This window comes from Caretta caretta, chromosome 2 (genome assembly GCF_965140235.1).
Source record: "Caretta caretta isolate rCarCar2 chromosome 2, rCarCar1.hap1, whole genome shotgun sequence".
Classification (NCBI taxonomy): Eukaryota; Metazoa; Chordata; order Testudines; family Cheloniidae; genus Caretta; species Caretta caretta.
The window spans coordinates 61,201,923-61,225,623 of record NC_134207.1 but is presented as its reverse complement, the minus strand read 5'-3'; the positions used below and the strand labels follow the sequence as shown (position 1 = coordinate 61,225,623).

Genomic DNA, 23,701 nt, shown 5'->3' with positions numbered 1-23,701 from the left:
GGAGAATAACAGTATATCATTTTTGACAATACTTAGCTCTGTAATTTATTTCAAACTAGGTGACTTATCCCTCATAAAAAGTAAAGATATACCAACTTGCATGTATTAAAACTAAGCAATTTTTGGTTAGTTGAGCACAGACAAATATTCTACACTCAGCTTTTGTTATTTTTTATCCCTTTTAACTCAAAACCAGCCAAACCATATTTTTGGAAACTAGAAAAAAAAATCAATAACTAAATCAATCACTTGGACTATGGCAAATCATGGAACTTTTCAACCTGATGATATAATTTTTGTCAAATTTACAACAAATTTTAAAAAACAAGTCATATAGACATGTAACTATAGCACTATTTGTTAGACCTTACAGGTATACTGTATTTTGATGAAATATGAAAATTCTGATTAAAATTTATACCTGCCCAAACTGTCTCTCTGTATACCTCTTCAGACACAAATTGATATTCTGTGCAGAAATGATAATAGGGTTTGATTAATTACTCATTTCTTTAAAAAACTATTAAAAAACCAATCTGAGTGATACGAAGGGAAGTACTTGTATACAAAGGAATATGACATTTCAGAAAGAATGGCCCATAGTCTGCACCGAAGGCAAAAGCACCCACATTCACACCCACAACATCTTTTCAGACTAGACTACCTATTGGCTGAGATAAAGTATATACTCCTAACAGCCCTGAGATAGGTTAGAATAGTTTACTGTTATGGGTGTGTTCTGCACCATATCTTCTTTAATGCAAAAAAAAAAAAAAGGCTGGAAATAGTATCTCTAAACTTCATATGCACAGAATGGACATGACAAATAAGCTGTGCATCTAATGTCTTTGTTGCAGTGGGAGGACTTTCTTTGTCATGTGTAATGAATGCATCGTCTGCATGGCTTGAGAGTATGACAGGATTTTTTCAATTACCATTTGAATATATTAATTATGAATGCATTCCCTAATGTCTTAATTCAAGGGCAGATTCTTCTGTGGTTGACTCAGCCGTTCACCCAGGGGACAGCTGAAATGAACTGCAAACTGAAGACAGCTAGATTTTCCTGCCTGTCCACTCAGTTCCTGCCAATCAAGGGTAATTAGCAAGGGACCCATACGGTCAAAGATTCATCTGTTCTCTGACGAAAAAGTAGTTGAAGCGCCTCTGCCCCCAGAACTTTTTTTTTTTTTCAGCAGTGGGGCGATGGGGGATGTCATCTCACTACTCTCCAGTGACTGGAGTTAGGGGAGATTCCCCAGTTTGCAAGTATTTAAATTAAATAATAATTTACAAGAAAAAGACTGGTAGTTAAGCCAGTCCCAGAATCTATCTATCTGTCCTTTTGAGGTCATTTGCAAAAGAGGTTAGCTCCAGCCCCAAGGATGTAGAAGTTCAAACTTTCAAATTTCAGCTGCAGTCTTTGGGCAACATATACATTCAGCTACAGAGTACAAGAAGGTGGGGAACTCGTTTACAAGCTACCCTCTGTGGATCTTTTCTTCTCATGGCTGACTAACTTTTTGCCAGGATAGGCTGGCAGCATTCACAACTTTACTGTGCTAGTGTGGCATAAAAGTCTGTGGATATAATCAGATGGACTGGGATTAAGGCTGCACACTGATTTCTTCTTGTATAGCTGATCTGAAGAAAACAATTGAGTCTCTAGGGGTCTTACACTGTTATCTTCCATGAACATGAACATTTAATATAAATACATTGACCATAACATATGCTCTAAATTTTCAGTGGACTTGAAGATTTTTTAAACCAAGAGATGTTAAGCAATTTGTGCTAATTTACCAGATGGATTTTTTTGAAAAAGGGTAAAAAGTTTTGGATTCTTTAGACATATTTTAAGTTAGTTCTTCACCTAATTTGCATTGTCTTAATTAAGTGACTCAGGTGACTCTCTTTGTTCTTGTCTGGTATAATATTTGCAACTACAGTTAGGTGGGTTTTATATTTTGAAAAGTATAGATAGTATTTATTTAGCTTTCTGTTGCATTGCCCTATTTTCTACAGCAGTTGGGTAATGATAGAGCCACAAGTCTGAGGTATTATTCTGGTGCTTTACGATCACTTAAGAACCAAATGGACATGGTAACATCTAGCTTTCAGTAGTAAAAGTCAACAACATTAAATCATGTGGCTGGCAAACGTTTTTCATAATAGAATTTGATTGTTGGATTAAAATAAAACTGGAAATGAAAAAGTCTTCTGACCAAGCTATATAAGCGGCAAGGAGAATGCACACAAACGTTATAGATACGCTTACACAAGATAAGTAGTACTTTATTCCAGAACTGGTGGTGTTGATTTCAGTGGGACCCAGAGAATAAGGTACTACTCAACATAATTAAATCAGAATCTGACCGTTAATTATTAACCTCTTAATTATGATGGAATTTCTAAGGTAATTATTACAAATCACTGGCGTATATAAGAGTAAACAAGAAAAATGTGTTGAGGCACAGTCAGTTGGCCTACAGGCCGCTGGCGAGATTTTGATTTTAGCTGTACTGATGCAAATCCAGAATAACTCCATTTACTTCAGTATTGATCTAGCTGTTTCTCTCCTCTTCAGACAATACAAAAAGGTTGTAAATCTGGATTTGGTGAATTTATTCCAGATTTACACTGGTAGGACTGAAATCAGAATCTGAATCCTTAAGATTCATACTGCTGGTTCTGACAGTTAGGAAGGTGTTTTAAGGCATAAAATGTGACATTCCGTTTGTGTGGTCATTGGTCTCTATTTCAAAAACTGATGACTCTTAAACTTATTTTGAAATATGTTTCTATATAATTCCTCTCCCCTTCTACCTGAAGCATTAGCTTCAGTGCTTTTCATAAACTCTTTCTACATTACGTAGATACAGTATATTTAATTCGCTGTCATTGCATTTTACAGACAAATATGTGTTATGGATATTGCTCAGTAAAAACACTTGTCTGGAGACTACATACTGGTCGAGATTATTTGGACTCTCTAAAGTCTAACATTTTGACTTAGTTTGATGTTATGAGAGGCTCCCATTTGGTGCAGATTCTTTTGCTGAGAAGGATGGCTTTGAGAAACTTAGGAGAGTCTCCTACATATCAATTAGTTTCTACTGTTTTTTTTTAATTATTATTGAAAGTTATAAGTCAGCAGAGTTGGGAAGAAATGCCACTGAAAATCATGGCTAATCAATATTTTCAGTTTCAAAATCTGTGTAGTTATTCCGTTAGTCAACAAAATTGTCACTTCTAGATTTCACATAATCACCGTATAGGACATTGTTGACCATAAGATTAATAACAGCAGAACTCTACCATTGACATATTTGATGTTATCTTGGATGATAAAATATTCTCAGCAAAACATGCACAGCAAAGTAAGATCAATGTTTCCAAAGCTGGTTATCAGTCAGGTTATCTTGTACATGATAGAATGCTAGTAAAGATCATAAATAAAAAGGGAACAGCTGTAAGTAATTACTGAGTAAGATGAAATGTTCAGCAAGCTTACATCTGTGAGTCAAAAAAGAACATCAGTCTAATTTCAAGTAGTTGATACTGAATTTATTCTTCAAGGTAAAATCTTCTATTTATTATAAACTTTTGATGATTCATCATAAAGTATCATATTATCCATTCATCATTCAGCACATATAGCCTGGATTTTGCTAGTGACTCTCTCTCCAAAGATTCTATATGCATTTTAATGCACCTGAAATCCCTGTGGGCATGAAAGGATTGATAGGCAGTGAAGTCAGTATGCTCCACTGTGCAGGGGATCAAGATGCAGGGACCCACATAGGAAGTCTCCACTCCCTGAGCACTACATGTTTTGTCTTTTTGTGTGGTCCCCTCTATCACTGTCACACTGGTGACCTGAATGGCAGGCCAGTGGTTCTGTGATTGGACCAATCCACTGACTAATCTCTCCTATGTATGTGGTGCAACAGTTTCTAAGGTTGCTGCAGATCTGAGGGGAGAAGTATTACTTCTCACCTTGACCCTTGAAACTCCCAGGTGCCGGCTATGTATTCAGACTGCTCACATACAGATTCCAGGATGTAGCCACAGTAGCATAAAATGGACTGCTCTTGACATCAAACATTTTTAAATGTCAAAACTTCTTAGACAAATGTTAAAATGTTTGCAATGTTGTGGGTTTTTTGTTTTGTTTTGTTTTGTTTTGCAAAGAGGTCAGCTGGATTTCCAATTTTAGACAAACTTATTTAGAGAAGAAAGAATACTTCTATTTTTCAAGAGAATTCAATTAATCTTTCACTACTCTTCAGATCAGATGCTGTAGAGTTAAGACAGATGTTTCAGGGGGAACCATGACAGCATAACTCATATAGCATTATATATTATCCCAAATAGTTCATTCAGACATATAATGTACCTGCTATATTTTCTGTGATACCCCTGCTCTAAAGATTATTTCATCTGAACATTGCTTACCATGATAAAGTTCTAATGAAAACCATGCACATCTCTAAAATTCCACATTTGATCAATTAGCTTTTTAGATGCAGAATTAAGGAGAATGTTTATTAAGGGCTCAATTGTGAAACCTGCTGTGTGTCTGTGTAGGGGAGTTAGGGGGTGTAAGGAGACCCTTTACTTCCCTGAGTGGGCTACCCTCATTGCCAGAGCCTGTGCAATCATGTGACAGAGCGTTCTGATCATTGGATCACCAATTAAATTGCCTCAGAGTAAACCTAAGGGCAAAGCTATGCCTAATTGGTAGAATGGTATGGCCTGAGGGCCCAGAAGGTTAATTACCTCAAAAAAGGCACAGGAAGGAAGTATGGAGGGAGGAGATAGAGACAGGCAGGTTTTTGATAGTCAGAACCAGGAGAGCTTCCTCGGGAGGGAGTTACTGTCTGTCTCTTCCCTCCTTGGCTGAGTGAGCTAAGGTGGTAGGGTAACACAATCAATAAATTGCACAAGCTGTTTCACCAGAAGAAGGCCTCAGAGCAGTCTATGGATATTAGGGGAAAAACTTTTTCACTAGGAGAGTGGTGAAGCACTGGAATGTGTTACCTAGGGAGGTGGTGGAATTTCCTTCCTTTGAGGTTTTTAAGGTCAGGCTTGACAAAGCCCTGGCTGGGATGATTTAGTTGGAGATTGGCTCTGCTTTAAGCAAGGGGTTGGACTAGATGACCTCCTGAGGTCCCTTCCAACCCTGATATTCTATGATTCTATGAACATAGACAGGAATGGGATGAGGCCCTATCACACTGGGGTCTTGTCTGGGATTATAGCTGGCATGAGGGTTCAGTGGCCAGGACCCTGGAGAAGACTCTGCAGTGGCTAGTGGAACAGTAAGAGGAAGTTGTCAGCAGTTATGCCACCTGGAGAGGCAGGTATTGCTCATCTGGCAGAAGAAGCAGCAAAAGCTCCTGCAGGACTTTGTGCTAGCACAAGTGAATGTGCAGAAGCAGTCACTATAAAGGGCAGGGAGCCTTGGGGGTGGGGAATGGCAATGGGGCACAGGGATGGGGCCTCTCTAAGATGAGCCCTGTGGACGACCCTAACTTATTGCTGGAAAGGTGTGTAGAGAAGAAGCGGAAAGAGCTCATGACAGGGACTTGTACCCTTACCTTTTACCGGAGTGGGCAGTAGGGACACGCAAAAAGAAACTGTCCATATATGCAGTGTGGTTTTGCCAAGTTCTGTGGTTGGGCTGGGACTTGTTGGCAGGGGACAGAATGGAAACGGTCTACCATTTCTGCGAGGATGGGGAGGAAGCATCGAAGGGGCCTGGTAGACATAAACTTAGCTTGCTCTGTAGTCTGGCAGCAGTTGGTAAAAACTCACTAGATGATTCCAGTTGTAAATGTGAACATTGCATGTGTCCATAGGGATAAAAAGTGTTGCCCTATGACAGAGGTACCCTGGGAAGTCTGGGGAAGGTTCACTTTGGAAACAAGTAGGGGTAGGGAATACGTTATTCCTTCCCATTGTGTTGGGCAGTGACTGCAGGCCCTTCCTTTTGGGAAAACAAGTGGGTGTTGGGGTGCCTTAGGAGGGGGGAAATATCACCATGATGGGAGGAAGTGATACCCAAGGAGAAAAGAAGAGACAAAGCAGAGCTAGTTACCTTTAAAAAAGAAGACTCAAACCAAGATGAAAAGGAAGAAAAGAGTTCACCAAGGGACAGAGTGGGAGAGGAAGGAAAACAAGGTACTGTAGAAGGTTTTACACTGTATTAGATGGGAGAATAAAAGCCAGGACATAAGGGGAGACCCCTAAGGGGGTGTGGAAGGATGTAGGCCCACTGGATAAAGATAACCTGGACTTGTTAATGGGGTTTGAGTGGCCCTCTCTTCCTCTCCACTAGTGCACCAAGGGGAAAAAGTTTAGGTGAATTTTGGAGGATTAGGAGAACCAGAAACCCTGAGTAACCAGGTGCCCATGGTATGAAGACCTGAAACAGAATTTTGGAGGCAACCTCCACCCACTACATGTGGTGACTTCTGCGGGTAGAGAATGGATGGACCCTATCAGGAGGGCCCGGGTGATCACCCTGGAGATGGAGGGAGAACCCTGCAAGGAAGCACCTCCAGTAAGGGAGGGAGAGCATGGAGTAAGAAAAATCTTTGTCAGGTAAGGTGGGGGAGAGATGGGTGACAGAGTGCAGGGCATCAGCACCTGTACTAGCATTTGGATCACCAATGAAATTGACAAAGAGTAAATCTGAGGGATGAAGCTATGCCTAATTTATAGATTGGGAGGGGCTGAGGAGAGCCTACTAGGTAAATTATCTCAGAAAGTAGAAGAGAGATAGGAAGGAAGTGCTCAAGGGGGAAAGCGAGAAACTGGAAGGTTTCTGAGAGTCAGAGCCAGGAGTGAGCTCTTGAGGGAAGATACCTTCTGTCTCCCTGTCTTGAGTGAGCTAAGGACTATACGTTTGTCAATACTCAGCTGCACAAGTTTGCAATGGCTGTGGGGAAGATACTATAAATAAATTGCATGAGGTGTTTAACCAGAAGAAGATCTCTGAACAGTTTGTGTCTAGCGAAGAAATAGGAGCAAGACTATGCCCTCTCATGTGTGGCAGTTATTTTGTGGGTGCTATCCCCCTTTTTATGCAGTTAGATTAGGAATGGGCAAGGAGTGGGCAGTGCCTTGGTTTTTGTCCCCAACTCATTGGCCAGCTGTCCCGGTAAAAGGACTGGTGAAGATTAATTCCTCCCTGGAGGAAGAGAAATGCAGGAGCCAGTTCACAACTCTGACTCTCAGTCTGGTTCCTCCCCTGCTCCTGGATGGCTCAGATACATGCTGATCCTTAACTGGAGTGCATGGTAAGATTACAAGCTACCACTAATGTTGCCTCTTCCTGATTGGGTGGCTTGTTCTTTCTCTCTCCCACCCTACCCTCAAATGTCATTAGTAGATGAACATTGTGACCTGAATCTTGAGTAACTTTCTGCAGCTGATCAGCATCATGACTAACTGGGTAGACTGTGTGCTTTTAGCATCACCATCAAGGAGCCATGCACAGCAAGGGGCTGTTACTGCATTCTCCAAAATAGTTTGTAATCCTGATCCTAGTCAAGGTTATGAATGGAAAGAGGGGTGGGTGGGTGTGTGTAAATGTGTGTGTGTGTGTGTATACACACACATACATACTTACATCGTGAGTGCTTCTGTCCTTTGGACTCTAATTAAATCAGTACAGAAGCTTGGTTTAATCAAACAAGTCTGAGCTAATGTGAATGCTTTTTAGGAAGCAACTGTTAATAATAATAATAATAATAATTAATAATGAAAGTGAATTTAATATGCAAAAATGCATCTCATGTAATTTAGAGCTTGAACTGGATGATTCTTCTAATGGAAAAATCCCAAACATAACCCAATCTACTACAAAAAAGCAAAATTAAGACTAAGTAAAGAGATTCTGTTTCATACTATAGTAAATTGTATTGAATTGTAAAAAGCTAACTCTAAAATGTTTAAGCGAAAACCAAGTATATTGTAACCAGCTTGACCTAAACATGAAAGGAAAAACAAAACAAAACCATAAACCAACAATAAGGAAAGTTGCTTCTAGTCATAGAAGTGACGTGTGTGTATAATGCAATATATATATTGCAAAGTGTAACTTTGCAAATAAACATCTATCTTATTAATGATATTTTATCCTTAAAGTTATACAGGACTAGATTCTGCCATCCTTACTCCATAAGCAGCCCAGCTGAAATCAAAAGAATTAGTCACTGAAGATGGCTTTATTCCATGTGAGTAAGGGTGTCAGAATGCAGCTTCAAGTAATTTATTTGAGTTTGAATTCTGTAGATTTCTATATATCACATCGAATTTAGTTATTAAACTCCTTGGAACAGAGAAACTCACTTATTTGTCTGTATAGCATCACAGATACCTATGGTGTTTGAGTTTCTCTGCTCCAAGGAGTTTAATAACTAAATTCGATGTGATAGGTCAAGGGATGACATTACAAAGAGGGGTTGGGGAGGCATATGGAAGGAATGCTTCATACATCTGAAGATGTTATCAACAAATGTGATTTATTTAACATTTTATGACAAATTTAAATTCAAATCACAAATACTAAAACATATAATGTTAAAGATCTAGCAACAAAAATATTATTCTGAAAATACCAAAAAAAACTCTGCTTTCAGCATTGTTCTTTCAAATACTGTGCTTCTTCACTAGAAAACTGTCACCTGCAAAGCTCCCACATTTTAGGTCCCATTCAGTTAAAAAGCCATTATCAATGTCTTTAAAACGTGTGAAAACCTTGAATAGCCATGTAGCCACAGAGCACTCACTGTAAGTACCTAGAAATAAGAAATCCAATTTGTTTGTTATAGTTTAAGGGCCAAATCCTCAGCTGGTGCAAAATGGTATAACTTCATTGCCCACAGCTCTGTACACAAGCTGATGATCTTGTCCAAGTCCACAATCACTGCAAATTATTTTGTTACTCTATGTCCATACAGTGGAATATTATATCTATTAATTGTTCTATTATAAATCTTTATTCCAGGAAACACAACTTTTAAAATGTATATTTATACATGATAATATGCTGGTTTCTCTATTTAAGAATATCTTACTCTGAATATTTAAAAGAAAACTAGGAGTCAAATTCTGGCACTATGTGAAAGAAATGGCCTCTAAAGTGCAGACACATATGGTGAAGAAATCATACTGTTTCCTGCCTGTAGTCTGGCCAGCAATCATGGACCCACATATTCATTATTCCTACTAGGGGTACAGGGTGTTATGTAGAAGGGCCAAAGCTTGGTTAGGGGACATACATGCATGAACATGTGAACTATACTGATCTATAGACCCCACTCTGGAATGTTCCTTTGTGGCTCCTGCTGATGCTGTGATTTAAGGGAGAATGGAAGGAATTGGGTAGCCAATTGTGCCCCATAGTTCTGGGTGTGGGTTTCCTTGCAGTCTGCAGTGTGTGGAACTTGCCAGAATTTGGCTCCAAAACTGTATTTGGGACTGGATCTTTCTCCAACTGAAGTCAGTGGCAAAAATTCCACTATTTCAATGGTCTAGAATCAAGACCTTAGCATACATCCCTAATAAGGACAGAGTATTTAGCTGTGAACAAACCGCTGATGTGACACATTAACTTAACAGGACTTTTGCAGTGTAGAAGTTGAAAGGATTTTCACCTTCCAACCCTCCAAGGTAGAATAATTACCACATTTTCTACTGTGAGCTAGTTTTAAAATGTCAGATTTAGAATTGCAATGACTTGACAGTGTCTATTTAATAAACACCTGAAGTAAAACATTAGCTAAGTTCTGGATCCCAAATATAACTCTCAATGACACTTCTTTAGCAAATGCATAGTTATATTTTTAACTGCTAGCATGGTCTCTGTACAAGTGGGTTTGATCAGAGTTTCAGGAAGTAAAAATCCAAAATGGCCAGTGTCACGCAGCTCAAATGCAAATGCATAGGGGATGCCATTTTTGTAGGCCCAGTCCATAGAACTACCAGAGCTCACATCTGGGGAAGAAAAAAAAAGTATCATGATCTGTTTGTCTTGTTGAAAGAAATACACTGTTTATCATAATATTGTACTTAAGACTCTTAGTGAGTACTTATAACTCAGGCCTTATCCTCCAACACTTTGGAGGATAAGGCCCTGAGCACCCTCATCTCCCAGAGAAGTTCATGGGCATCCAATATCTCATGGAAGGAGCTTAGCAGCATATATGATTAGGCCCACAGTTAACATGGGAAAAATCTAATAATTATCTTTTATGTAAGAAGACTTTCACACCAGGAATATTTTTCTCTCCATTCTCTTTTCTCCTACCTCATTTGCTGAACACCTATAGCAGGGGTGGGCAAACTTTTTGGTGAAACTGTATGGAGGGCCGGGTAGGGAAGGCTGTGCCTCCACAAACAGCCTGACCCACCCAACCCCTCCCCCCCGCTCCTTGTCTCCTGACCTCTCCCCATCCCCTTACTGTCCCGTCCCAAACCTCCGCCCATGCAACTGCCCCCTGTCCCCTGACTGCCCCCCCAGGACCACCTTCCCCTTATGCAACCCCACCGTCCCCCTTAACATGCCGCTCAGAGCAGCATGTCTAGCTTCTGCCTGGCCAGGGCCAGACACACTGCCACGCTGCCCTGCATGAGCAGGCAGCCCCGCCACTCAGAGCGCTGCCCACATGGCTGCGGGGGATGGGGAACAGCAGGGGAGGGACTGGGGACTAGCCTCCCAGGCCAGGAACTTGGGGGCTGGGCAGGATGGTCCCACGGGATGTAGTTTGCCCACCTATGCTCTATATGTTAATTATCATATACTTAGATAAAGATTTTTCTTTTATAGCCTATTTTCTTCATCATGATCCTAACCCTTAAATCCCAGTGCTATACTTGTGACATGGCAAAAGACTGTATGGTTATAACAAGATTATCACCCTGCTGAAGGACTAAGCACAAAGAGAGAGTGAGTTGTGAGGAAAGGTGAAAAATGCTTTACCGAGCACATTTGTATCAGTAGCAGAGGAGATAAAGAAAACTATCTTACTATGTTTATAAAATGCTGTTTTAAGCCTGTCCTAACTGAGTAAGTTCAGTCTTCAAATGGTTATGAATCAAAGGATCCGAGTGAAAAGTTTATGTGGTGTTGTAGAAAACTATTGAACTTTTCCCTTACTAACCTCCTGAGAGAGCTCAGCTGACATTGTTAGCTAAAAGCCAAGCTTTAAAGATCCTTTGCCCTTGGGGGAAGAATAAGCATTTGAATTTAATCTTTTTTTGTTTTTAAAGAAGATTTCCAAATACAGATGCGCTTGCTATTTCTTATTCTCAATGAGAAACTGCAGTATTCTAAACCCAGCTTTTAAAAAGGTCACCTCAGTTTCTGAATGAACAGCATGTGCAATGATATCTCAGTTACAAGAGCAGAGAGTGAGAGCATGGAAATGTTTACTATGAATTATTTTTCTCTCAGTCTCAAGATTTAACTGTTAAATATCCTGTTTTGAAGTTTTCTATTGATCTTTATGTATGTTAAAATTTACTGCAGCTCACTGGACATGTTCCTTGTGTGTCTGTCTTTTCTCTCTGGAAACTGTTATATTTATCTCTGCCATTGCAGGTGCATTTAACCAGTTACACCTTCCCCACCTGCCACAATTTGATCAAAGTTCACTTTAGACAAGATTTGCTTCCTTTGTTATAGTACAAGCAGCCCCATATACCATAGCTAGGTCAAAGTAATAAACCAGTTTGAGAGAAACTTACACAAAGTGCTAGAAGCAGGGCCATATCTGTATCTTATACCATAAGCGGACTGAAGAGCATTAACAGCATTATAAGCTGCAGTTTCCTGTGTATGGGAGGAAAAAATAAATACATTAGACTTCACATTAATTTCTGTAATAGGATTAGAACTTCAACTACAGAACGCTTACTCCTAATGCAGTACTAGGTTTGATGATCCTCCTACTGCAATACTAGGTTTTATGGTCCTGTGGAGCCCAAGTTACCATATTTTCAGGAGATCTGGCAGTTTTTCAAAGAGACAATATTAAAGATGAAGGAAAGTGTAGGTCCACTGCTTTTCAGGGAAGGAGAGCTAATAATAGATAACACCAAGAAGGCTGAGGTGTTTGAAGCAAAATAGGCATTGGTCTTCTATGCAAAAACTAAGTGTGAGCAGATGCTTAACAATTAATATAACAACAAGGGGGAAGGAACACAAGGTTAAATAGGGAAAGAACTTGTTAATGAATATTTAGATAAGTTAGATGTATTCAAGTTGGCAGGGACTGCTGAAGTTCATCCTAGGGTATTTAAGGAACTAGCTGAAGCAATCTTGGAACCATTATCTTCAAGAACTTATGGCAGACTCAAAGTCCCAGATACCACCTATCTTTAAAAAGGGGAACAAAGAGGACCCAGGGAATTATAGACCGGTCAGCTTAATTTTGATACCTGGAAAGATACTTGAACAAATTGTTAATTTATAAGCATCTAGAGGATAATAAGGTGATAAGAAATACCTTACATGGATTTGTCAGTATCATGCTAAACCAGTCTCCTTTCCTTCTTTGTTGGGATTACTGGCCTAATATATGGGGGCGGGGAGCAGTAGATGTGAACATCTTGATTTTAGTAAAGCTTTTGACACAGTCCAATGTGTCGTCATAAGCAAACTAGGGAATGGTGTCTAGATGAAATTGCTATAAAGTGGGTACATGATTGGTGGAAAATGTGCACTGAAAGAATAGTTATCAATGGTTCACTGTCAAATGGGGAGGAAGGGTACCAGGGGGTCTCTCCTGGGTCTGGTGACTACTCAATATTTTCATTAATGACTTGGATGATGGAGGGGAGAGTATGTGTAACAGAGTGCTGGGGAACGGCAGCTGTACTATAACTCTGACCACTGGATCATCAATTAAATTATCCTGGAGTAAATGGGAGGGGCAAAGCTGTGCCTAATTGATATTGGGGATGGACTATAAAGAGCTATGACTAATTAACCCATGAGCCCAAAAAGTATAAAAGTCACAGGAAAGCAGTGCGGGGGCGGGGTAGGAAGAGAGATACTGGAAAGCTTTTGAGAATCAGAGCCAGGAAAGAGCCTCAGGGGGAGTGTCCTTCTGTCTCTCCACTCCTTGGCTGTGTGGAGGATTATATGCTTGTAAATACTGACCTGTGCAAGTTTGTAAGGGTTGCGGGGGGAACCCTGTAAATAAATTGCACAAGGTATTTGCCCAGAAAGTCTCTGAGTAGTCTGTGGCTAGAAAACAGACAGGAGTGGGATGACATGCTGTTACACTGCAGGCTTGTCCAGGATCTGAACTGGTGCAAGGGTTAGATGGCTTAGATAATGTAGGAGACCTGGCAATCATAAGTGCTGGAACTAGGAGTGTGGGGGGGTGCTACAGCAGCCCCTGACTCGAAGTAGTTTCCATTCTATACATGGCTTACAATTTGGTTCAATGGCTCACAGGACCCCCCCACTATCAGAAGTGAAAGTAGTCCGGTCCAGTAGTAACCTATGTGGCTCTAAATGACAATCTTGGACTATGGGGGCGTGTTTGAAGGCCAGAAGATGGGAAGACTTCTTTCAGGATGTGTTCTCCACCAAGCATGGGCTGTAATTGTTTAATGATTCCCCATATGGGTTTCGGTGTCACATTTTTTTTTTTGGCCCAACAAGTAGGGTTATACAAAACTTGTTTTGGACTGGGCATGGAGCTCAGCCTATATGTGGCTTTTCACTGGAGCAGAAACTGTTTTTTATCCTAGAAGAAATTCTAGTACACTCATTTAGAATCCCTCAGGTGGTCTTTTTTGGTTTATAGTTGCCTCTGTTGGTTTGTAGTAGAAGAACTGTGCTGCAAGAGGTTCCCAGCCTGTGCTCGTTTCTCTCCCAGCCCCATAAGGGGGAAAGAGAATGTATAGAGCTAGGAAATGAAGTTAATGCTATAATGAGCTCCTGTGAGAAATTCAACAGGTTTGGAGGTGGGAGTGAGCCTGTGTAGACTGGCCATTTCCTAGCTCCGCTCCTGCCCAACCACTTACCCCAAAATACAGAGCCCCCCAGCTATATGCTGTTCTTTGAGATCTGTGAAAGAGGGTGGGGGTGCCACTTGGGCCTATTTCTCCTCTGATATGTACTTGCAATCCACGATCTGAAATACACATAGGGGAGTGGGAAAATGCTATGGTTTCATATGGGTGACCTACCACCAACGAATAATCTTACAACACCACACCAGAATGTATGTCATGGAAGGGAGGAAAATATTGATAAGGAAATAGGTTTCAATTTCAAGGTTCCAAGGACCCGTATCTCAAATAATGGCACCCCCCCCCCCAAATAAACGAACCCAAAAACCTGTTGAAAACTTTATGGAGAAATTCTACTGCAATATTATTTTAAAAGTAGGATGATGATATACTGATTCCTGTTCAGATGTGGCAACTGAGTGAAGGTCCATGGTAAATTACCATACTATGCTTCCAATATAAGGGAAACAAACAGCTGGATGTAGTGAGTACACAGTTCTCAGGCTACCAGCAATGTGTTCACTTCAGCTGTTTGTGCCACGCACAGAGAAGGAAGGGAACAATTTTGAAATGCTTCATATGCTATATAGGTCTGATCCTGAATGGTGCTGAGCAACCACAATTCCTAGCATCTTTCAAGAGCAGGCCCCGAGAACTTGCAATATTAGCAGATTTCAGGAAAGTAGACTGTGAATACTGAAACACAGGATTGTATAGAAAAAATATGGCTAGTAAATTAAACTTTTAAAAAAAAAGCTACAGATTGAAATAACTGGTGCAGACATTTACCAAATGATAACTGAAGTACAACTTCCCTTTAATGATCTTAACATAACTGGCTTCAACTGAAACTTAATAAGGGAGTTGTCTAAATTAGAGCAGAATATCTATGCATGTTGTTAGCAATATACTGCACTCCAGTTTCAAAGCATCACTGAATAATTTACCACTTTAACTGAAACAGCAGCACACTAATGTGTAGTGAACTGGACAGAAGCATCTTTGCTTTCTGCTCAGGAATAATTAAGGACCCTATTTACACTAAATGTTCCTAACCCCTCATGCATGTGGAGGCCCCCGGAACAGCATTCACTTGCTGGCCAACCTCAATGCATGAAATCCATCTAGACCAATAAAACTTTTTCAGTCAACCACAGGAGAGAGATAAATGGGACAGAAGCTTCATTATAATTCTGCTTTCTACTTCAGTACAGCTCTTCACAAAAGTTCAAGCGAGCTGAAACCTTATCATATTGGATTATGGTATATATTTTAAATATTGAAAATCAATACATCTTGAAGCTAAACGGGCAATTGCACAACCCTTTAGCTATAGGCAAATAATATGAAGCTACATTCACATAATGTGCACAGTCTTTTGGGCTGCCCACACCCATGCCAATGTGTTAAGATGGTCAAACTCCTGCCCTAAAGCATAAATGCTGATGGGTTTGGAAAATGATGGTTTAAAAAAATACAAATGATATTATACTGTGAGCACCATCCATTCTGCACAAATTCCCTTCTCTGTGATAGTACTGTCACACTGGTGACTCAGGCTTCTTGGCAAGGGTTCACTTCTGTTCACACACCAGAACCTTAATAAAACTACCAACAGCTTGACTCTTCCATTTCACTATGCTTCTCTCCTGTGTTTACTGCTTGTGTTGAACTGGCCCACCAATACAAAAGTACTTTTTGTTTGTTTTCCTCTTCCAAAAAAACATTGAAGGAGGTAGTGAGATTGAAATGCAAACAGACGTAAAGGCCAGGATGTCAGTGGAACATTAATAAACGCCGTAATTGTCCAGAGATGTTGGCTCCTAATTGGAGGTTATTGCTAACAGTGTCTTTGGCTGCTTTTCCAGGTATCTGCTCCACTTAACCTGTCCCTGGCTCTTAAAAGGCCTGACCCAAGGTCCAGTGAAGTCAATGGAAAGGCTTCCACTGATCCAATGAACAGACCCATAACTGTCAAACCGACTTCCTCTGATTTAAATGCTACAGATGGGAAGAGTAGAGAGTGGGCCAGGGTTCCCCAACACAGAATGGAAGAAGAAGCCAGATGATTAGAACAAGATGCATTAAAGATTTACTGATGGGTAAAAGCCTAGACTTTAAGATTCGTTTGCAAGAATTAATTTTTTGACCCACTGTCTGCTTCTGTCTTTGCCTGCTACTTTCTCACTTCATTCCAGAGGTGTCCATCAGGATATTCTGTAATTTTCTTTTTGGCATTGGAAGAACAGTTCTTCCTAATACCATATTTTTTCCTTCTGCTGTCTTGCCAGTTCTTGAAGATAGGTTTGCTTTCTCTGTTCTCCAGATGAAATATTAGAGTTTCATGTTCTTGATCTATTGATAGTGACTACTTCCCTCTAGACCCTAATCTCCCTTCACGGAATCAAAAGATGATTCATTCACTATCATGAATTACTGAATGATGCATTGTAAATGAAATGTTTGGTCATGCTGCAACTCCCTATAATCCTCATTTTTAGCTCCCCTTCCCAAGCATGACATCAGACACAGGACATTTTCAGGAGTTGGAGCAATTAAGTCTTAACAGATCTTTCCTGATACTATGTCTTTTAATCATCCTAATACCCCCCAAAAGAAATGCTGCTGAGCCCCTCAATCCATACTCCAGATCCATGCAATGAGGAGAATTCAGTTTGTACTGTATTATGATGGAGGAGGGGTAAAACCTAACTGAAGCTGGTGAGTATGATAGTGCCCTTCATTCAGGATAAAAGTTAGGAGCTGTTAAGCTCCTTTTCAGAGTAAGATAGTTGAAACGGTAGGAGCAACAATCCAAAAAATAGGCATTGGGAAAGGCTGGTCAGAAGCTGAGCTACGTGGGTGGAGGGGGTTTTGTGGGGTACTAAATGCAAATCCAGCAGGTGGGTATTATTTGGTGGAGGGGATTGTGTCTGTGAACAGAAGCGGACCTCATGAGAAGAACCAGTAATGTGCCCTTGAGAGAAAGTTAAGAGGGAGAGATCTTTGGGCAGAGTGCTGGCTGAAAAGAGGCTTGCTACTGTAAGCAGAGAAACTGTCCCCTGTTTAATTTTATACAAAGTCTGGGAAACAGGACTTTGTATAAAAGCTTTGTAAATAAACAGGATTTCATCAAAAAAACCCTGACTCCATCATCAATTTCTCCTAAATTAAACTTTAAATATTGGCTGATTGCTGAAATCAAAGGGGGTAACAGTATTATCTCAGTAAGCTGCAATATTAAGGGTTAGAAGCTTTATTTCTGGATGAAATTTAATAGTTGAAAGATTTCTATTTTGTTAAGTTGAAACTTTAAAATATCAAACCTTTTTTCTGTCAAGTATTTATACCTCTTCAGTTCTTTCAAACATATAGGGATAGACTTTCAGCTAGGTGCATGGGGATTTAGTAACAGCTTCTGTTAATATTTAATAATTTATGATAACACTAATTAAAACTCCACTGATTAGCCTATAAATTACTTTATAGAGATTGATGTAAGAAACTATCCCATTCTAAGTGAGTCACCATTAATTCAATTAGAATAAAGGTTACATAACCAGTATAACACTGTAAATAGAGCTGAAATAAATATTGCTAAATATGAAGTATTGGAGAACCATGTCTGCTCTCTAAACAATAACAGAAATAGCATATAAGGGTGTGTAATCTCCAAGAACTATTGCACTTACCACACAGCTGAAATTTGGAATTGTTGCATACTTGTAGGAGTATGGATACAGCAACATCTGAGCATATGCATGAAAAGACAGATAGGCTTTTATTTGTTTCCGGCGTTTGCGAAGAAAGTGAGCTACAGCCTTTACTTCAGGCTCAGACTCGGGAAAGGGACCACAGTATGTATCATCACATGGGTGAAAGGACGCCCCCTCATCTACACATTGAAAAAGAAAAATAGCCGTGAATGTTCACAAACAGCATGTAACGGTCCAATTCTGGCTTACCTTATGCTTATGGAGAAGCCTAAAAAACAGCACACAAATTGCCATCCTACTTCTGAAAACACAGAGAACCTGCTATCTGAAAAGAATTAATGGAAGCAAACAGCCAAGAAATCGGTGGAATAGAATGCATTTTTATCCAGTAGGCATATAGCCTTGACACAAAGATGACACAGGCCTCCCCCAGGAAACTGGAATTGCAACTGGCACATAGAAATACACTGAACAATTCAGAACTTCCATTCTTCACGGCAAACTGAATTTCACTGTTTCCAGTAGGATTATAAGGATCTGATGGGATTATTCTGTTTATTATTGGAGAGATGTTTATTTTCATGATTCATTGAATGCTGTAAGTGGAGATGAAATAACACGAAAGTGCAAACTCTCTGGGACTCTGGAAGACAGCTATTTCTTGTAGTTGTAATATTTGACAAGACATTGAGACAGGATGCTCTTGAGACTTAGATGACTTGGTGGCCATCTGTTCTGCAGGGAGCAAACCATCTGCCCTCACCATAACCACTGCGTACCCATGTTTGCCTAAGTACAGCTATCTTTTCAAGTCCATGATCTTAGAGCTATATTCATTTTTGAATCTGCAGCTGGGGCTGATAGTTTTCTTCTTCACTTCAGTAAGTGCCATCACATTTTAGGTATCAAGCTGAGTAGCTATTCCTATTATATTTCATATTAAGGATTCCTGCAAAGCCCCGGTTTCCTTCCACTTAAAGTGAAAGATACTTACCATACAAAAGAAATTTATGAAAAAAGTGTTTAAGACCCTGGCAGTAGCAAGGAATATGATAGTCATGGTGTTATTGCTCTGCAGCTCTCTGTTAAAATGTGTAGTTGTCATGTGAAAACAGACTTCATTTACCTCCGGCTAAGCCCAGAACCTGAGCTGACGCTAAGAAGTCCTCAGTACAGCTCAGGAGGGTGGGTACAGAAGTGACTTTCACACTTCCTGATCTTACAGCCTCCTTGGTCCCTGGCATAAATTAGAACAGCCTGAAGGCTAGTCTATATAATCCCAAGGGGCTGTTCCAGAAGTCTGGAATCACTAGCATAAGGGATCCATGGACATGGCCCTCTTTCCTAGCCTTGTCCCCCTACAATCAGGTGGGGTGGCTGGTGTAGGTGCCACTGGCAGCTCATTGCCACCCTGGACATTCTAGTATGTTGGAGAAAATCCTCAAATGTCTAGCCTGGTGGGTTAGTTTTAGGCAAAATCTGTGTCCCCATTTTAAAAAAAACCCAAACCTTTGTGAAACTACTGAGATTGTTTGGTATTTTTATTTAAAACAATCTCTCTGTGAAACCCCTCAAATTTTTTGCACAACTTTTGCCAAAATAGGCAATGGTAAAAAACTGTTCTTATTCAGAGTTCTTTACTGTAGGAAAATTGTTTTGAAGAACAGATCTACTTTTAAGGTAATGCATTTTTAGGTTTCTCTCTTTAATCTACATTTCAATAGTGGCGTGACATGACTATGCCTTCATTGCCAGACAGAAATCTTGTCCATAATGAATGAAAACAAGATGTAACCCCTGCTTCCAGATGAACTTATAGCTATACAATAAATTAGTTTTAGTAATGCCTACTTGCTGACTGACCAACCCTGAAGAAGGCTCCTCCCTCACATAGACCAGGGCAGAAAACAGGATGAAGAGCAGGCTCTAGTTTCTCTCTCTGTATAAGAATAGATTTTTCTAAACTCTCTTTATAATGAAGTTGTCCTGTAAATGAATGACTTCGGATAATACAATGAGCTCACTACGACTTTCCACACTGGAAGTTCTTCAAAGTTACAGACAGAATGGGGAGAGGGGTGGGGTGGGAAAGAAATACAGTAAACGTCAACTACTATTAAGAGTCAAAGCTACAGTCACAAGGAGAAAACAGAAATACAGTGAATGTCAACCCTCTGCCTGATTTTTGAATCCTGCAGTGTTTTACTGAGACAGCCAAATCCTCCAGAGCACACTGCAGATGTGCAAGGCCCAAAATAAACGGGAAACGCTGCGTTTACACTGTGTGGAAGTGTTGAAATGAATACAGCTCATTTTCGTACAGAAGCACTGAGGTGGGATTGAGGGTGAGATAAGGAACAGCATAAGCCCCAAACTTGCTTGCACCTCCTACTTCTGCTAGTATGAAGTAATCTTCTCCACAGCCCAGCTATGTGGCAGGCTTTAGGTGGAAATTCTGCCCCCAACTGTCAGTTCCCTATGCTAAGTGTCAGTGAAGCTCTTTAAATTGTGTTTGGTTTATGAGATGAGGATTTGTCCCTAAGTATTTGCCTAGTCTTTTTTTAAAATATTATTTGTACTCTCAATAGTGCCTGATGGATCTGCATGAGGATCAGGAGACCATTATATTAGGTGTTATAGACACACACATAATAAGACTCCCTGTCCTAAAGAGCTTGCAATCTGTACGCGCTATACTTTAAAACTGCTGCCGCGTCTAGTGCTGCTTTTGGTTACCCACCCCATACTTTAACTTAAATAATTGTGTTTCCCATGAGCCACAGACTGCAAAATGAAATTTACTAAGATCACTGATAAATTTCCTTTTTCAGTCTTCACAGAATACAAAGCAACAGAGTAAAATATAGCATCAAAGACCTACACTAGAAGAGAGGGGAAAAGAAGGTGGCACAGCAGTGTCACCTAATTCAAAGAAGAAACTCATGGTACCCAGCCATTTGGGTGTCACACAGGGGCAGGCACGACACAAAAAATAGGATTTGTGCTCACAATGTACCTGCCCAGAGGCACCTATATGAATTTCAAACCCTGCCTGCAAACTGTAAGCACAACTTACCCAATTAAGAGGTTTTAGAATCTACCTTATGAGAATTCACAGCGCAGAACAGATCGGGACAATGTAAGCATGGAAATATGATAATCCTCCTTCATCTCCACTTCAGTCAGTGTAGTGAGACGACTGAGCATGTGACTTGGAGTAAGGAACTTCGAAGTTCTAATCTTGTCTCTTTCGTGGACTGATTTGTTTATCCTTGGGCAAAATACTGAACTTCTAATCAGTCTCAGTTTTTGTTTCTGAAAAAATATTTTCTTCAAAGAGATGTTCTGAAGATCAGTAAATTGTTATTTGTTTGGAAGTCCCTTTAAGGATTGACTGGGGTCTCATTGGAGAGCAGTCTGTGTATTTGGTGGAGTGAGGAGCAGGACTGAATGAACATGGGGAATGAATTCCAACTTCTTAAACTATAAGCCCATCAGGGCAGGGATATGTTGGTTTTGTTCTGTACAGGGCAAAGGACATTGCAGGAACTAAATAAATAATAGTCATAATACACAAAGCAGTCCAGATAGCATTGTTATAGGATAACAAATCCATTCTGCATAGAAAAGAAAGATTTCACTCATTCAGAAAAGACAAATGTCTTCCAGAACCCAGGAACAGGTATTTGTATTTCAATGCAGGGGTGAGGGGCAAGGGAGTTAAGGGAAACTGAGAGAGATCAACTGGGAACTGAAAAAATGTGTGAGGGTATTAATAATGTGATAAGATAAAATAAAATATTCCTCCAGGGACATGACAAGAGAACTGCCCGCTCCAACGTGAAAGCAATAGTTTCTTTTGTGCACATACATTTGTTTTTCAAAATGTCTGTGGCTGGTGGTCATAAATGTAAGCAAAGAATGATGCAACAGCATAGGCTGTATTTTTGGATTAGTTCGGCTTTGCATCTATACCCTAAAGTTGCCCTAAATCTGGGGGTCAGTTCTGGGAATCTCTCTCCCCTACATGCGGGATTCTCAGGTTGCATTGACCTGTTGTAGCTGCTCCTATACCAACCCCCAGTGGAGTAAGTGGTCCACTTCGGGGTGATGTACACTAGAACATTAGATTAACCCAGCTACGTCACTCAAGGGTGTGAAAAATCCACACCCCTGATGGACACAGTTAAGATGACCTAAGTCTCCATGTAGACAGTGCTAGGCTGATGGAAGAATTCTTTCATTGACCAAGTCACTTGACAACAAATCACTAGAGGGCAGACTGTGGAGCCCTTCCTCCTAGCAGTGTCTGAGCATTTCCTCATGCAACTAGTCTCGCTGAAGTAATGAAACTATTTTTATTATTTGTATTACAGTAGCATTTACAGGCTCCAAGATAGACCAGACCCCCAGATTTAGGGCATTCTTTCAAAAAAGAACTAGATAAGTTCATGGAGGATAGGTCCATCAATGGCTATTAGCCAGGAATGGTGTCCCTAGCCTCTGTTTGCCAGAAGCTGGGAATGGGCGAGAGGGGGTGGATCACTTGATGATCTCCTGATCTGTTCATTCCCTCTGGGGCACCTGGCATTGGCTGCTGTTGGAAGACAGGATACTGGGCTAGATGGACCTTTGGTCTGACCCAGTATGGCCATTCTTAAGTTCTTATGTTGTGCTAAGCACTGTATAAATACATAATGAGAAACAATCCCTGTTCTTAAGAACTTACAGTCTAAATAGGCAATTCAGAGGGAGGGGAAACACAGGTGAAGAGACTTGCCCAATGCCACACAACGGACAAGAAGAGAATCTTAGTCTTCTAGGCCCCAGTCTAATGTCCTACCTACTGCACCACTACTTGAATGTATATATGCTCATTTACAAGTGTAAAGATTATAAAATGTCATTTCCAGTTCAAGGGATCCATTTCTAATAATCTGCTATAATTCATTATTTTGAACTTTATCTATATTTATGCAAAATGTAGGTCAGTTTCTATTATAAATATTTATATAATAGAGTTTAAAATAATCTCTATATACAATTAAAAGTAGCTCTTCAATTCTTTTATAAACCTCCACTAATAGCCCCCTTGAAATACTAAATGGCCTTAATACTAAATACTTTGTGTCACCACGGCCAGCAAAACATCTGAAGTCTCTTTGCCAAAACATTTTAGAAACATAAATAAAAAAAGTTAGGAATTAAAAACCAACAACAAACAAACAGATTAGATAACACCATGAGCCACATTTACCATTGTATACCAGCTCATTCCAGCACCACAAAGACAGCTGTAAAACTGGCTTAATTAGCTTCTTAAACTGGGTTTACAGCTCCTTTGCATCACTGGAATAGTACAAAGCAGTTAGTGCATACTCCTAACATTAAAACTTCTTTCTCCGCTTTTACCAAATTTCCCAGAAAAACTCTACGTTGGGGTGAGATGTGGCACCTGATATTTCAGAAAACTTGGTTTCTTTTTTGAGAAGTTAGGAGGAACATTCACAATCAAGCTTACAATATAATGCGGGGTGGCCAAACTTACTGATCCTCCGAGCCACAAACAACAATCTTCAGAAGTTCAAGAGTGGGGGCGTGCCAGCCGGGCACTTCTCGCCCCACTACTGCTGAAGCCCCGAGCCCTGGCAGGCATGCCCTGTGGAGCTGAAGCCCCAAGACCGCCCTCCCAGCTGTTTGCTGCTGCCTCTCCCTATAGTTGCAGCTCCCAGTTTGCCAGTTCCAGCAGCTGCCATGCAGGGAGGGGGTCATGTGCCCCCCAAGATTTTTGACAGGGTTTGCTGGCCCCACTCAGTCACATGGTGCCACAGGACCCCCTCCCTGCATGGCAGCTGCTGGAACTGGCAAACTGGGAGCTGCGACTATGGGGAGAGGCAGCAGCAAACAGCTGGGAGCTGCAGGGAGAGCATTGCTTTTGCTGCTGC

At 40.5% G+C, this 23,701-nt stretch overlaps 1 protein-coding gene across 2 annotated transcripts in view; it reads right to left on the bottom strand.

The window, feature by feature from the left end:
• Window positions 1-8,606: 8,606 nt before the first annotated feature.
• Window positions 8,607-23,701, bottom strand: part of CPA6 (carboxypeptidase A6) — a 111,377-nt gene continuing 96,282 nt past the window's right edge. For both annotated transcript variants that reach the window (XM_048840884.2, XM_048840885.2), the window contains exons 9-11: window positions 17,733-17,935; window positions 11,761-11,845; window positions 8,607-10,008 (exon numbers count right to left, since the gene is read on the bottom strand). In XM_048840884.2, coding sequence (XP_048696841.1) covers window positions 9,821-10,008; window positions 11,761-11,845; window positions 17,733-17,935 — 476 coding nt within the window. In that variant the 3' untranslated portion in view covers window positions 8,607-9,820. The remainder of the gene's footprint in view (window positions 10,009-11,760; window positions 11,846-17,732; window positions 17,936-23,701) is intronic.